This window comes from Lepidochelys kempii, chromosome 22, assembly GCF_965140265.1.
Source record: "Lepidochelys kempii isolate rLepKem1 chromosome 22, rLepKem1.hap2, whole genome shotgun sequence".
Classification (NCBI taxonomy): domain Eukaryota; kingdom Metazoa; phylum Chordata; order Testudines; family Cheloniidae; genus Lepidochelys; species Lepidochelys kempii.
Genome location: NC_133277.1, coordinates 3,205,599 through 3,218,449, shown reverse-complemented (window position 1 = coordinate 3,218,449; position 12,851 = coordinate 3,205,599). Strand labels below are relative to the sequence as shown.

The 12,851-nt window shown below is 56.7% G+C and overlaps 1 protein-coding gene across 5 annotated transcripts in view; it reads right to left on the bottom strand.

Annotated features, from left to right (window-relative positions):
- The window catches only part of DDX25 (DEAD-box helicase 25), a 47,522-nt gene extending 36,040 nt beyond the window's left edge, over positions 1 to 11,482 (bottom strand). For all 5 annotated transcript variants that reach the window (XR_012155908.1, XR_012155909.1, XR_012155910.1 and 2 more), the window contains exons 1-3: positions 11,360 to 11,482; positions 5,208 to 5,274; positions 1,326 to 1,373 (exon numbers count right to left, since the gene is read on the bottom strand). Coding sequence is in view for 1 of the 5 variants with exons in the window: in XM_073320822.1 (XP_073176923.1) it covers positions 1,326 to 1,373; positions 5,208 to 5,274; positions 11,360 to 11,416 (172 nt within the window). In the remaining 4 variants the exon portion in view is untranslated. The remainder of the gene's footprint in view (positions 1 to 1,325; positions 1,374 to 5,207; positions 5,275 to 11,359) is intronic.
- Positions 11,483 to 12,851: the final 1,369 nt, after the last annotated feature.

Genomic DNA, 12,851 nt, shown 5'->3' with positions numbered 1-12,851 from the left:
ATTTGAGAATACCTTTTGATAATGGGAGAGCTAAAGGAAGCAGAATCTATCTTTAACCAATGGTAATTAACCAGAATAAACCTTTAACTTTGGTTATAGAAACTTAGCCTATTCCATAAATAAGGACTGTAACAAAAGTACAATTTAAGTTGTTTTGTCTCATTTGCATTCCATGTCTTGTCTGTTAGATTGTAAGCTCTTTGGAGCAAGGACTATGCTTTTTCTACGCCTTTTACAGTACTGTGTACATTTATGGAGTGATAAGTATATAATAAATACCTTGTGACTGGGGTGTCAATTGCTGTTAACGCAAGCAATTAATGCAAACCAAACTAACTAGATAAAGTTGCGACTAATCACAGTTTTAATTGCACTGTTTAACAATAACAGAATACTAATTTAAATTTATAATAAATATTTGGATATTTTTCTAAATTTTCAAATATATCGATTTCAATTACAATACATACTACAAAGTGCACAGTGCTCACTTTATTTTTTATTACAAATATTTGCACTGTAAAAAGGATAAACAAAAGAAATAGTACTTTTCTATTCACCTCATACAAGTACTGTAGTGCAGTCTCTGTCATGAAAGTACAACTTACAAATGTAGAATTTTTTTTTACATGACTGCACTTAAAAACAAAATGATGTAAAACTTTAGAGCCTACAAGTCCACTCAGTCCTACTTCTTGTTCAGCCAATCACTAAGACAAACAAGTTTGTTTACATTTATGGAAGAGAATAGTGCCCATTTCTTATTTACAATGTCACCTGAAAGTGAAACAGAGGCTTGTATGGCACTGTTGTAGCCAGCATTGCAATGTATTTATGTGCCAGATATGCTAACATTCACATGCCCCTGCATGCTTTGACCACCATTCCAGAGGACATGCTTCCATGCTGAATTTAAATCGGCATCTTATTATTATTTTACAGTGTGATTAAAATTGCAATTGCAACTATTTTTTAAATCTAGTGATTGTGATTTTTTTTAATCATTTGACAGCCCTACTTGTGACTATCGTGGGTTTCTTTGTGAAGACATCCCACTATCCTCTCCACTCTTTCCAGATGTGCCACTAATGTGAGCAAACAGCAAATCAAAAAGGCAAGAACCCTGTTCTCTGAAGGACTGAGAAAGCAGAGCTCTTGTATGTTTTATTGACACTGCCTGATCACTCAAAGGGAGCAGACAGGTGGAGTCATTGTACACACACCCACAAGACCAAAACATAGGCAGTAGATCCTAATTATAAGCTGAATAGACTTGGCAACGCTCCTTTAATCAAGCAGAGCTTGAAAAAGTTTTGTGATCCCACCTTTATCATCTTCCTTCTCCTCTTCTCCATAACTTGCATATTTTTCCCCTTAAGGAAAGAAAATCACAAAAAACGTACATTGAATGTGCAACCATAGAACAGAATACTTTTATTTTAAACAGACAATATAAAAAGGGAAATAAGGACATCCCAGGGAGTTACAGACCAGTCAGCTTAACTTCTGTACCCAGAAAGATAATGGAGCAAATAATTAAGCAATCATAATTTGCAAACATCTAGAAGATAATAAGGTGATAAGTAACAGTCAGCACGGATTTGTCAAGAACAAATCATGCCAAACCAACCAGATAGCTTTCTTTGACAGGTGTCAAGTTTCCTTCCCCACTCTGAACTCTAGGGTATAGATGTGGCGACCTGCATGAAAACCTCCTAAGCTTACTTTTACCAGCTTAGGTTAAAACTTCCCCAAGGTACAAATTAATTTTACCCTTTGCCCTTGGAATTTCCACTGTCACCACCAAACTTTAACTGGGTTTACTGGGAAACGTAGTTTGGACACGTCCTTCCCCCACAAAATCCTCCCAACCCTTGCACCCCACTTCCTGGGGAAGGTTTGGTAAAAATCCTCACCAATTTGCATAGGTGACCACAGACCCAAACCCTTGGATCTTAGAACAATAAAAAAGCATTCAGTTTTCTTACAAGAAGACTTTTAATAGAAGTAAAGGAATCACCTCTGTAAAATCAGGATGGTAGATACCTTACAGGGTAATTAGATTCAAAACATAGAGAATCCCTCTAGGCAAAACCTTAAGTTACAAAAAAGATACACAGACAGGGATAGTCATTCTATTCAGCACAGTTCTTTTCTCAGCCATTTAAAGAAATCATAATCTAACACATACCTAGCTAGATTACTTACTAAAAGTTCTAAGACTCCATTCCTGTTCTGTCCCTGGCAAAAGCAGCATACAGACACAGACCCTTTGTTTCTCTCCCTCCTCCCAGCTTTTGAAAGTATCTTGTCTCCTCGTTGGTCATTTTGGTCAGGTGCCAGCAAGGTTACCTTTAGCTTCTTAACCCTTTACAGGTGAGAGGATTTTTCCTCTGGCCAGGAGGGATTTTAAAGGGGTTTACCCTTCCCTTTATATTTATGACAACAGGGTAACAAGCATTTTGGATAGGAGGGAAGTGGTAGATGTGGTATATCTTGACTTTAGTAAAGCTTTTGACACTGTCTCGCATGACCTTCTCATAAACAAACTAGGGAAATACAACCTAGATGGAGCTACTATAAGGTGGGTGTAAAACTGGTTGGAAAACTGTTCCCATAGCAGGGCTTTGGAGCTGTGCTCCGGCTCCGCTCCACTCTAGGTGGAAACCTGCAGCTCCACTGCTCCAGAGCTGCTCCGTGCTCCAGCTCCAGGCTCCGCTCCAAAGCCCTGTCCCAGAGAGTAGTTATCAGTGGTTCACAATCATGCTGCAAAGACATGAGTGGGGTCCCACAGGGATCAGTTCTCAGTCCACTTCTGTTCAATATATTCATCAATGATTTAAATAATAGCATAGAGAGTACACTTACAAAGTTTGCGGACGATACCAAGCTGGAAGGGGTTGCAAGTGCTTTGGAAGATAAGATTAAAATTCAAAATGATTTGCACAAACTGGAGAAATAGTCTAAAGTAAATAGGATGAAATTCAATAAGGACAAATGCAAAGTACTCCATTTAGGAAGGAACAATCAGTTGCACACATACAAAATAGGAAATGACTGCCTAGGAAGGAGTACTGCGGAAAGGGATCTGGGGATCATAGTGGACCAAAAGTTAAGTATGAGTCAACAGTGCAACATTGTTGCAAAAACAGCTAACATCATTCTGGGATATATTAGCAGGCGTGTTGTAAGGAAGACATGAGAAGTAATTCTTCTGCTCTACTCTGCGCTGATTAGGCCTCAGCTGGAGTATTGTGTCCAGTTCTGGGCACCACATTTCAGGAAAGATGTGGACATGTTGGAGAGAGTCCAGAGAAAAGCAACAAAAATGATTAAAGGACTGGAAAACATGACATAAGAGGGAAGATTGAAAAAATTGGGTTTGTTTAGTCTTGAAAAGAGAAGACTAAGAGGGGATATAACAACAGTTTTCAAGTACGTAAAAGGTTGTTACAAGGAGGAGGGAGAAAAATTGTTTTTCTTAACCTCGGAGGATAGGACAAGCAGCAATGCTCTTAAATTGCAGCAAGGGACGTTTAGGCTGGACATTAGGAAAAACTTCCTGTCAGGGTGGTTAAGCACTGGAATAAATTGCCTAGGGAAGTTGTGAAATCTCCATCATTGGAGATTTTTAAGAGCAGGTTAGACAAACACCTGTCAGGGATGGTCCAGATCATACTTAGTCCTGCCACAAGTGCAGGGGACTGGACTAGATGACCTCTCAAGGTCCAAGCTGATTGTTGGATAGCCAACAATTATTCACAAGCCAAGATTTTAAAAGATACAGCTAGTCAGAAGCCAGCACATTTAATACAAGACAAAGTATATTGTACTTTTAAAAATCAAAACTTTGGGGATCTTACAGATTTATACCCTGCAACTAAAGAGTCATGTCAAATTTAAAGTTTTTTTACTTTAATATCTAAGAAGAATGGAAAGATTTCCATATGAGAGATTGAAATGATCATGACTACCTCATTTAGAAAAGAGACAAAGAAGAGGGGCAAGAATGATTGGCATAGAATAGGTAAAAGCACTTCTATTTACCCTTTCTTACAATACAAAAACAAAAGGACATCCCATGAAATTGAAATAGAATAAATTTAAAATTTGATAAAGGAGATAATTTTTATGCAGTACATAATGTGTTGGAACTCACTGCCACAAGAGTCATTGCCATAGCCCAAGATCTTAGTGAGATTACTCAATAGTCCAAGAGTTTTGTGAGATTCATTAAAGGATTGCACAGTTATGCAGATACTGAAAACACCTACAATTACATGACACAGGATACAAAAATAAATATGGGGAAATCAAACAGAAAGCTAGGGAAACTTCAGAGTGGCTTGTATATGATCAGAATCCAAAGGGCAGGGCTTTTAGGCCTGATACACGAGATGAAGCAGATCCTACTGAGAAGAAGCCGACATTACCACTGTGTGGTGCAAATTATCATGCCTCACAGGAAATAAGAAACTGAACAACAAAACCAAAAGGTCACCAGGTGGCATGTCTGAAGAATGCACAGTCCAAAGCACAAGGAGAACAGAGATGCTCCTAATGGATCTACAAGAGATGCTGTTACCACATAGAAGACTGAGCTTCTGTCCATACCTCATAAATAACATAGACAATTTGGAAATCAGCTGAGTATTTGGAGCCTGGGCCACCAATGACAGAGGAAATGTTATTTACACTGCCAAGAGGAAGCTAAAAGAAGTGGAAGTTGTACTGAGTGCCAAATCCAAAGGACAGTATCAGCTATTCCTGATTAACTCAACATACATGTGGGCACTGTTGCGGCAGCCTACACAGGGAGTTATTCCTTATTAACGCCATATGTGGACAGTAGTATTCAGGAATAAGTGTGCTTTACTCCAAATGAGCTTAATTCATTTGGAACTTAATTAAATTAATTCAGAAAAAGGCACTATTATTCTGAATAAGAGCATGTACTTGGAAGGTATTCAGAAACAGCTATTCTTTAAATTCACACCCGGCTTTACTCTGCATGAACTTTCATGGGGTTTGTCTACACAAGTTGTCACTGTCCTGACGGGGAATGCAAAGGGGACAGCTAAGAAATACCCTTTCTTTTTACTACCCGCTGTGGAACAGGTGGGGACCCGCTTTGAGTGCAACGGGGCAGCACCCCACTCGTGGGGCCAGTGCTCACTTAAGGGTGTGATCCTCAGCCGGGCCCTTACCTAGGGTGGGGAAGTTGGCATTCCTGATGCTCCTGAGGCTCTTCCGGGGGGTGCAGAGTCCAGAAAACTGGAAGGGAGAAGGGACATGAGCAGGGCGTGGGGATAAGCAGAGGGGAGATTGGGGGTAACAAGCCAGGGGACTGAGGAGGTGGGGGGGTAACGGAGTAAAAGGGGAATGGGGAAAAGGGTGTATCAGGAGGGGGATGAGGGTAATGGTATGGGGGAGAGGAGATGGGGTAACTGGGAACAGAGTAACAGGAGGGGGAACAGGGCTGAAGAGGGGGTAATTATGGGAGAGAGGACGGGGGTAGTAGGTGCACAGGCAATAGCAGGGGGCCAGAGGGTAACGGGGATTGAGGGGGACAGACAGTGGAGTAACAGGGGGATGGGTTGAGGGGGACAGAGTTTAACGGGGGGAAGGGGCAATGGGATTAAAGGGGGACAGGGTAATGGGGATTGAAGGGGGACAGTCAGTGGAGTAACAGGGGGACGGGATGAGGGGGATTGATGGGGACAGACGGTGCAGAACACGGGGATGGGTGAGGGGCATTGAGGGGGTCAGACGGTGGAGGGATGGGGTGAGGGGGATTGAGGGGGACAGAGTTTAACAGGGAAGGGGCAATGGGGTTGAAGGCGGACGGGCTGAGGGGGATTGAGGGGTCAGACGGTGAGGGGACAGGGGGACAGAGGGTAACGGGGAAGGGGCAATGGGGTTGAAGGGGGACAGGCTGAGGGGCAGTGAGGGGTCAGACGGTGGGGGGACGGGGGGACAGAGGGTAACGGGGAAGGGGCAATGGGGTTGAAGGGGGACGGGGTGAGGGGGATTGAGGGGTCAGACGGTGGGGGGACGGGGGGACAGAGGGTAACGGGGAAGGGGCAATGGGGTTGGAGGCGGACGGGCTGAGGGGCAGTGAGGGGTCAGATGGTGGGGGGACGGGGGACAGAAGGTAACGGGGAAGGGGCAATGGGGTTGAAGGGGGACGGGCTGAGGGGGATTGAGGGGTCAGACGGTGGGGGGACGGGGGGACAGAGGGTAACGGGGAAGGGGCAATGGGGTTAAAGGGGGACGGGGTGAGGGGGATTGAGGGGTCAGACGGTGGGGGGACGGGGGACAGAGGGTAACGGGGAAGGGGCAATGGGGCATTGAGGGGGACAGACAGTGGAGTAACAGGGGGATGGAGCGAGGGAGACAGACGGTGGAGGAACCAGGGGGACGGGGTGAGGGGGATTGAGGGGGTCAGACGGTGGAGGGACGGGGGGACGGGGTGGGCGGGATTGGAGGGACAGAGGGTAACGGGGAAGAGGCAATGGGGTTGAAGGGGGATGGGGTGAGGGGGATTGAGGGGGACAGACAGTGGATGGACGGGGGGTACAGAAGGTAACGGTGAAGGGGCAATGGGGTTGGAGGCGGACGGGCTGAGGGGCAGTGAGGGGTCAGACAGTGGGGGGACGGGGGACAAAAGGTAACGGGGAAGGGGCAATGGGGTTGAAGGCGGACGGGCTGAGGGGGATTGAGGGGTCAGACAGTGGGGGGATGGGGGACAGAAGGTAACGGGGAAGGGGCAATGGAGTTGAAGGGGGACGGGGTGAGGGGCAGTTAGGGGTCAGACGGTGGGGGGACGGGGGGACAGAGGGTAACGGGGAAGGGGCAATGGGGTTGAAGGCGGACGGGCTGAGGGGGATTGAGGGGTCAAGCGGTGGGGGGACGGGGGGACAGAGGGTAACGGGGGAGGGGCAATGGGGTTGAAGGCGGACGGGGTGAGGGGCAGTGAGGGGTCAGACGGTGGGGGAACGGGGGGGAACGGGGAAGGGGCAATGGGGTTGAAGGGGGACGGGGTGAGGGGGATTGAGGGGTCAGGCGGTAGGGGGACGGGGGGACAGAGGGTAACGGGGAAGGGGCAATGGGGTTGAAGGCGGACGGGGTGAGGGGGATTGAGGGGTCAAGCGGTGGGGGGACGGGGTACAGAAGGTAACGGTGAAGGGGCAATGGGGTTGGAGGCGGACGGGCTGAGGGGCAGTGAGGGGTCAGACAGTGGGGGGACGGGGGACAGAAGGTAACGGGGAAGGGGCAATGGGGTTGAAGGGGGACGGGGTGAGGGGCAGTGAGGGGTCAGACGGTGGGGGGACGGGGGGACAGAGGGTAACGGGGAAGGGGCAATGGGGTTGAAGGCGGACGGGCTGAGGGGGATTGAGGGGTCAGACAGTGGGGGGACGGGGGACAGAGGGTAACGGGGAAGGGGCAATGGGGTTGAAGGCGGACGGGCTGAGGGGGATTGGGGGGTCAAGCGGTGGGGGGACGGGGGGACAGAGGGTAACGGGGAAGGGGCAATGGGGCATTGAGGGGGACAGACAGTGGAGTAACAGGGGGATGGAGCGAGGGAGACAGACGGTGGAGGAACCAGGGGGACAGGGTGAGGGGGATTGAGGGGGTCAGACGGTGGAGGGACGGGGGGACGGGGTGGGCGGGATTGGAGGGACAGAGGGTAACGGGGAAGAGGCAATGGGGTTGAAGGGGGATGGGGTGAGGGGGATTGAGGGGGACAGACAGTGGATGGACGGGGGGGACAGAGGGTAACGGGGAAGGGGCAATGGGGTTGAAGGGGGACGGGGTGAGGGGGATTGAGGGGTCAGGCGGTAGGGGGGCGGGGGGACAGAGGGTAACGGGGAAGGGGCAATGGGGTTGAAGGCGGATGGGGTGAGGGGCAGTGAGGGGTCAGACGGTGGGGGAACGGGGGGGAACGGGGGGGAACGGGGAAGGGGCAATGGGGTTGAAGGGGGACGGGGTGAGGGGGATTGAGGGGTCAGGCGCTAGGGGGACGGGGGGACAGAGGGTAACGGGGAAGGGGCAATGGGGTTGAAGGCGGACGGGCTGAGGGGGATTGAGGGGTCAGACGGTGGGGGGACGGGGGACAGAAGGTAACGGGGAAGGGGCAATGGGGTTGAAGGGGGACGGGGTGAGGGGCAGTGAGGGGTCAGACGGTGGGGGGACGGGGGGACAGAGGGTAACGGGGAAGGGGCAATGGGGTTGAAGGCGGACAGGCTGAGGGGGATTGAGGGGTCAAGCGGTGGGGGGACGGGGGGTAACGGGGGAGGGGCAATGGGGGTGAAGGCGGACGGGCTTAGGGGCAGTGAGGGGTCAGACGGTGGGGGGACGGGGGTAACGGGGAAGGGGCAATAGGGTTGAAGGGGGACGGGCTGAGGGGCAGTGAGGGGTCAGACGGGGGGGACGGGGGGTAACGGGGGAGGGGCAATGGGGTTGAAGGGGGACGGGCTGAGGGGCAGTGAGGGGTCGGACGGGGGGTAACGGGGGAGGGGCAATGGGGTTGAGGGGGGACGGGGGGGAACGGGGGAGGGGCAATGGGGTTGAGGGGGGACGGGCTGAGGGGCAGTGAGGGGTCAGACGGGGGGGGACGGGGGGAACGGGGGAGGGGCAATGGGGGTGAAGGCGGACGGGCTGAGGGGCAGTGAGGGGTCAGACGGGGGGGGACGGGGGTAACGGGGGAGGGGCAATGTGGGTGAAGGCCGACGGGCTGAGGGGCAGTGAGGGGTCAGACGGGGGGGACGGGGGGAACGGGGGAGGGGCAATGGGGTTGAGGGGGGACGGGGGGAACGGGGGAGGGGCAATGGGGTGAAGGCGGACGGGCTGAGGGGCAGTGAGGGGTCAGACGGGGGGACGGGGGAGGGGCAATGGGGTGAAGGCGGACGGGCTGAGGGGCAGTGAGGGGTCGGACGGGGGGACGGGGGAGGGGCAATGGGGTGAAGGCGGACGGGCTGAGGGGCAGTGAGGGGTCGGACGGGGGGACGGGGGAGGGGCAATGGGGGTGAAGGCGGACGGGCTGAGGGGCAGTGAGGGCTCAGACGGGGGGAACGGGGAAGGGGCAATGGGGTGAAGGCGGACGGGCTGAGGGGCAGTGAGGGGTCAGACGGGGGGAACGGGGAAGGGGCAATGGGGTGAAGGCGGACGGGCTGAGGGGCAGTGAGGGGTCGGACGGGGGGGACGGGGGGAACGGGGGAGGGGCAATGGGGTTGAAGGGGGACGGCTGAGGGGCAGTGAGGGGTCGGACGGGGGGAACGGGGGAGGGGCAATGGGGTTGAGGGGGGACGGGGGGGAACGGGGGAGGGGCAATGGGGTGAAGGCGGACGGGCTGAGGGGCAGTGAGGGGTCAGACGGGGGGGACGGGGGTAACGGGGGAGGGGCAATGGGGTTGAGGGGGGACGGGGGGAACGGGGGAGGGGCAATGGGGTGAAGGCGGACGGGCTGAGGGGCAGTGAGGGGTCAGACGGGGGGGACGGGGGAGGGGCAATGGGGTGAAGGCGGACGGGCTGAGGGGCAGTGAGGGGTCGGACGGGGGGGACGGGGGAGGGTCAATGGGGTGAGGGGGGACGGGGGAGGGTCAATGGGGTGAGGGGGGACGGGGGGGAGGGGCAATGGGGTGAAGGCGGACGGGCTGAGGGGCAGTGAGGGGTCGGACGGGGGGGGACGGGGGGAACGGGGGAGGGGCAATGGGGTGAAAGCGGACGGGCTGAGGGGCAGTGAGGGGTCGGACGGGGGGGGACGGGGGAACGGGGGAGGGGCAATGGGGTGAAGGCGGACGGGCTGAGGGGCAGTGAGGGGTCGGACGGGGGAGGGGCAATGGGGTGAGGGGGGACGGGGGGGAGGGGCAATGGGGTGAAGGCGGACGGGCTGAGGGGCAGTGAGGGGTCGGACGGGGGAGGGGCAATGGGGTGAGGGGGGACGGGGGGGAGGGGCAATGGGGCTGAAGGCGGACGGGCTGAGGGGCAGTGAGGGGTCAGACGGGGGGACCGGGGGAGGGGCAATGGGGTGAAGGCGGACGGGCTGAGGGGCAGTGAGGGGTCAGACGGGGGGAACGGGGGAGGGGCAATGGGGTGAAGGCGGACGGGCTGAGGGGCAGTGAGGGGTCGGACGGGGGAGGGGCAATGGGGTGAGGGGGGACGGGGGGGAGGGGCAATGGGGTGAAGGCGGGCGGGCTGAGGGGCAGTGAGGGGTCAGACAGGGGGACCGGGGGAGGGGCAATGGGGTGAAGGCGGACGGGCTGAGGGGCAGTGAGGGGTCAGACGGGGGGAACGGGGGAGGGGCAATGGGGTGAAGGCGGACGGGCTGAGGGGCAGTGAGGGGTCGGACGGGGGAGGGGCAGTGAGGGGGGACGGGGAGGGGGGCAATGGGGTGAAGGCGGGCGGGCTGAGGGGCAGTGAGGGGTCGGACGGGGGAGGGGCAATGGGGTGAGGGGGGATGGGGGGGAGGGGCAATGGGGTGAGGGGGGACGGGGGAGGGGCAATGGGGTGAGGGGGGACGGGGGGAGGGGCAGTGAGGGGTCGGACGGGGGGGACGGGGGACGGGGGGGAGGGGCAATGGGGTGAAGGCGGACGGGCTGAGGGGCAGTGAGGGGTCGGACGGGGGAGGGGCAATGGGGTGACGGGGGACGGGGGGGCAATGGGGTGAGGGGGGACGGGCTGAGGGGCAGTGAGGGGTCGGACGGGGGAGGGGCAATGGGGTGAGGGGGGACGGGGGGAGGGGCAATGGGGTGAAGGCGGACGGGCTGAGGGGCAGTGAGGGGTCGGACGGGGGAGGGGCAATGGGGTGAGGGGGGACGGGGGGGAGGGGCAATGGGGTGAAGGCGGACGGGCTGAGGGGCAGTGAGGGGTCGGACGGGGGAGGGGCAATGGGGTGAAGGCGGACGGGCTGAGGGGCAGTGAGGGGTTGGACGGGGGAGGGGCAATGGGGTGAGGGGGGACGGGGGGGAGGGGCAATGGGGTGAAGGCGGACGGGCTGAGGGGCAGTGAGGGGTCGGACGGGGGAGGGGCAATGGGGTGAGGGGGGACGGGGGGGAGGGGCAATGGGGTGAAGGCGGACGGGCTGAGGGGCAGTGAGGGGTCGGACGGGGGAGGGGCAATGGGGTGAGGGGGGACGGGGGGGAGGGGCAATGGGGTGAAGGCGGACGGGCTGAGGGGCAGTGAGGGGTCGGACGGGGGAGGGGCAATGGGGTGAGGGGGGACGGGGGGGAGGGGCAATGGGGTGAAGGCGGACGGGCTGAGGGGCAGTGAGGGGGACAGGGCGGGTGGCGGCGAAGGGGGCCCGGGCTGACGGGCGCGGAGGCGGAGGTCTCCGGCGGGGCCGGGCCGGCCCCACTCACGCTGTGCGCCAGGCAGGCGGCGTCGCGCTCGGAGCAGCCGCGCTCCGGGGAGCCCATGGCCGCCCCGCGCCGCCCCCGCCCGGCCGTTGGAGGCGCCGAGAGCGGAACGGCCTTCGCGCCGGCGGGGCGTGGGGGGTCATGAATATTCATGAGGGCGGGGCGAGGGCGAGCACCAGCGAAGCGGGGGGGAGGAGAGAAGCCCTCCGTGGGGGGGGGCGGGAGTGCCGTGCTGTTGGGCCCCCCCCCCAGCGCAGGAAGCGGGTCCCCTGTCCTGCCCCACCTTGACCTGTCCCAAGGGGCGGGGAGTCCCAGACCCACCACCACCCCAGGGCGTGAGGGGGGGGGGGTCCCAAGGTGTGAGGTGAGGAGTTCTCTGCCCCTCCCCACCCCACCCCACCCCAGGGCGTGAGGGGGGGGTCCCAAGGTGTGAGGTGAGGAGTTCTCTGCCCCTCCCCACCCCAGGGCGTGAGGGGGGGGTTCCAAGGTGTGAGGTGAGGAGTTCTCTGCCCCTCCCCACCCCAGGGCGTGAGGGGGGGGGGTCCCAAGGTGTGAGGTGAGGAGTTCTCTGCCCCTCCCCACCCCACCCCAGGGCGTGAGGGGGGGGGTCCCAAGGTGTGAGGTGAGGAGTTCTCTGCCCCTCCCCACCCCACCCCAGGGCGTGAGGGGGGGGGGTCCCAAGGTGTGAGGTGAGGAGTTCTCTGCCCCTCCCCACCCCACCCCCGGGTGTGAGGATGTTGCCTGCCCGCTCCCACCTCTCTTTCTCCCTGCCCCACTGCAGCCAAGGCCAGGGCTCTCTGGGCAAGGAAGCAATGGCCAAATGGACAGATCTGATGGGTGTGGCGTGCCCCCCCCCCGCTCTGAGAGCCACTGCCCATGTACCCCATTCTCACACCCACACAAAGTCCACAAGCCCTCTGCACTTCATCCTCACCAGCTACGCTGGACTTGGTGGCTAAAATTTCAAAGGAAAAAGCAGCAGAGCGAAGACAGGAGAATGAGTTCCTGTAGCTTGAAGCTGAAGTTACCCGCACCTGCTCCTCCATTTCACAAATGTTCTGGGCAAAGGCAGGATTCTTATGTTCCCCACAACTTGGTTGCACCATCAGTGATAAAATTGCTCTCCATCTGCACCCCCATGGTAAAGATGATGAATGCTACAACCTGTGGAGTGATAGCTTGAGCCATGGGAGGCAGTTACTGCATAGAAGCGGGAGTCATCATAGCTAGTTTCTAACCCCGGCTCTGCCATTGATTGTGGCCTTCCTTGGACAAGTCACTCGGGCCTGGTGTTCAGAGGCTCTCTCTATCCCACGGGAGTCAGCGGTACCTCTGAAAATCAGGCCTGAAAGCTCCACCCTTGCTTGGGAACGATATGACTTTGCCTGCCTTCGTACATCGCTCTTTTGTCTACGGCTGAAAAGCACAGTCAGTGCCAAGCGTGACGAATCATTAAAAGTGTCTCTCCCCTTTACAGCAGTGGCTGGCTCCAGGG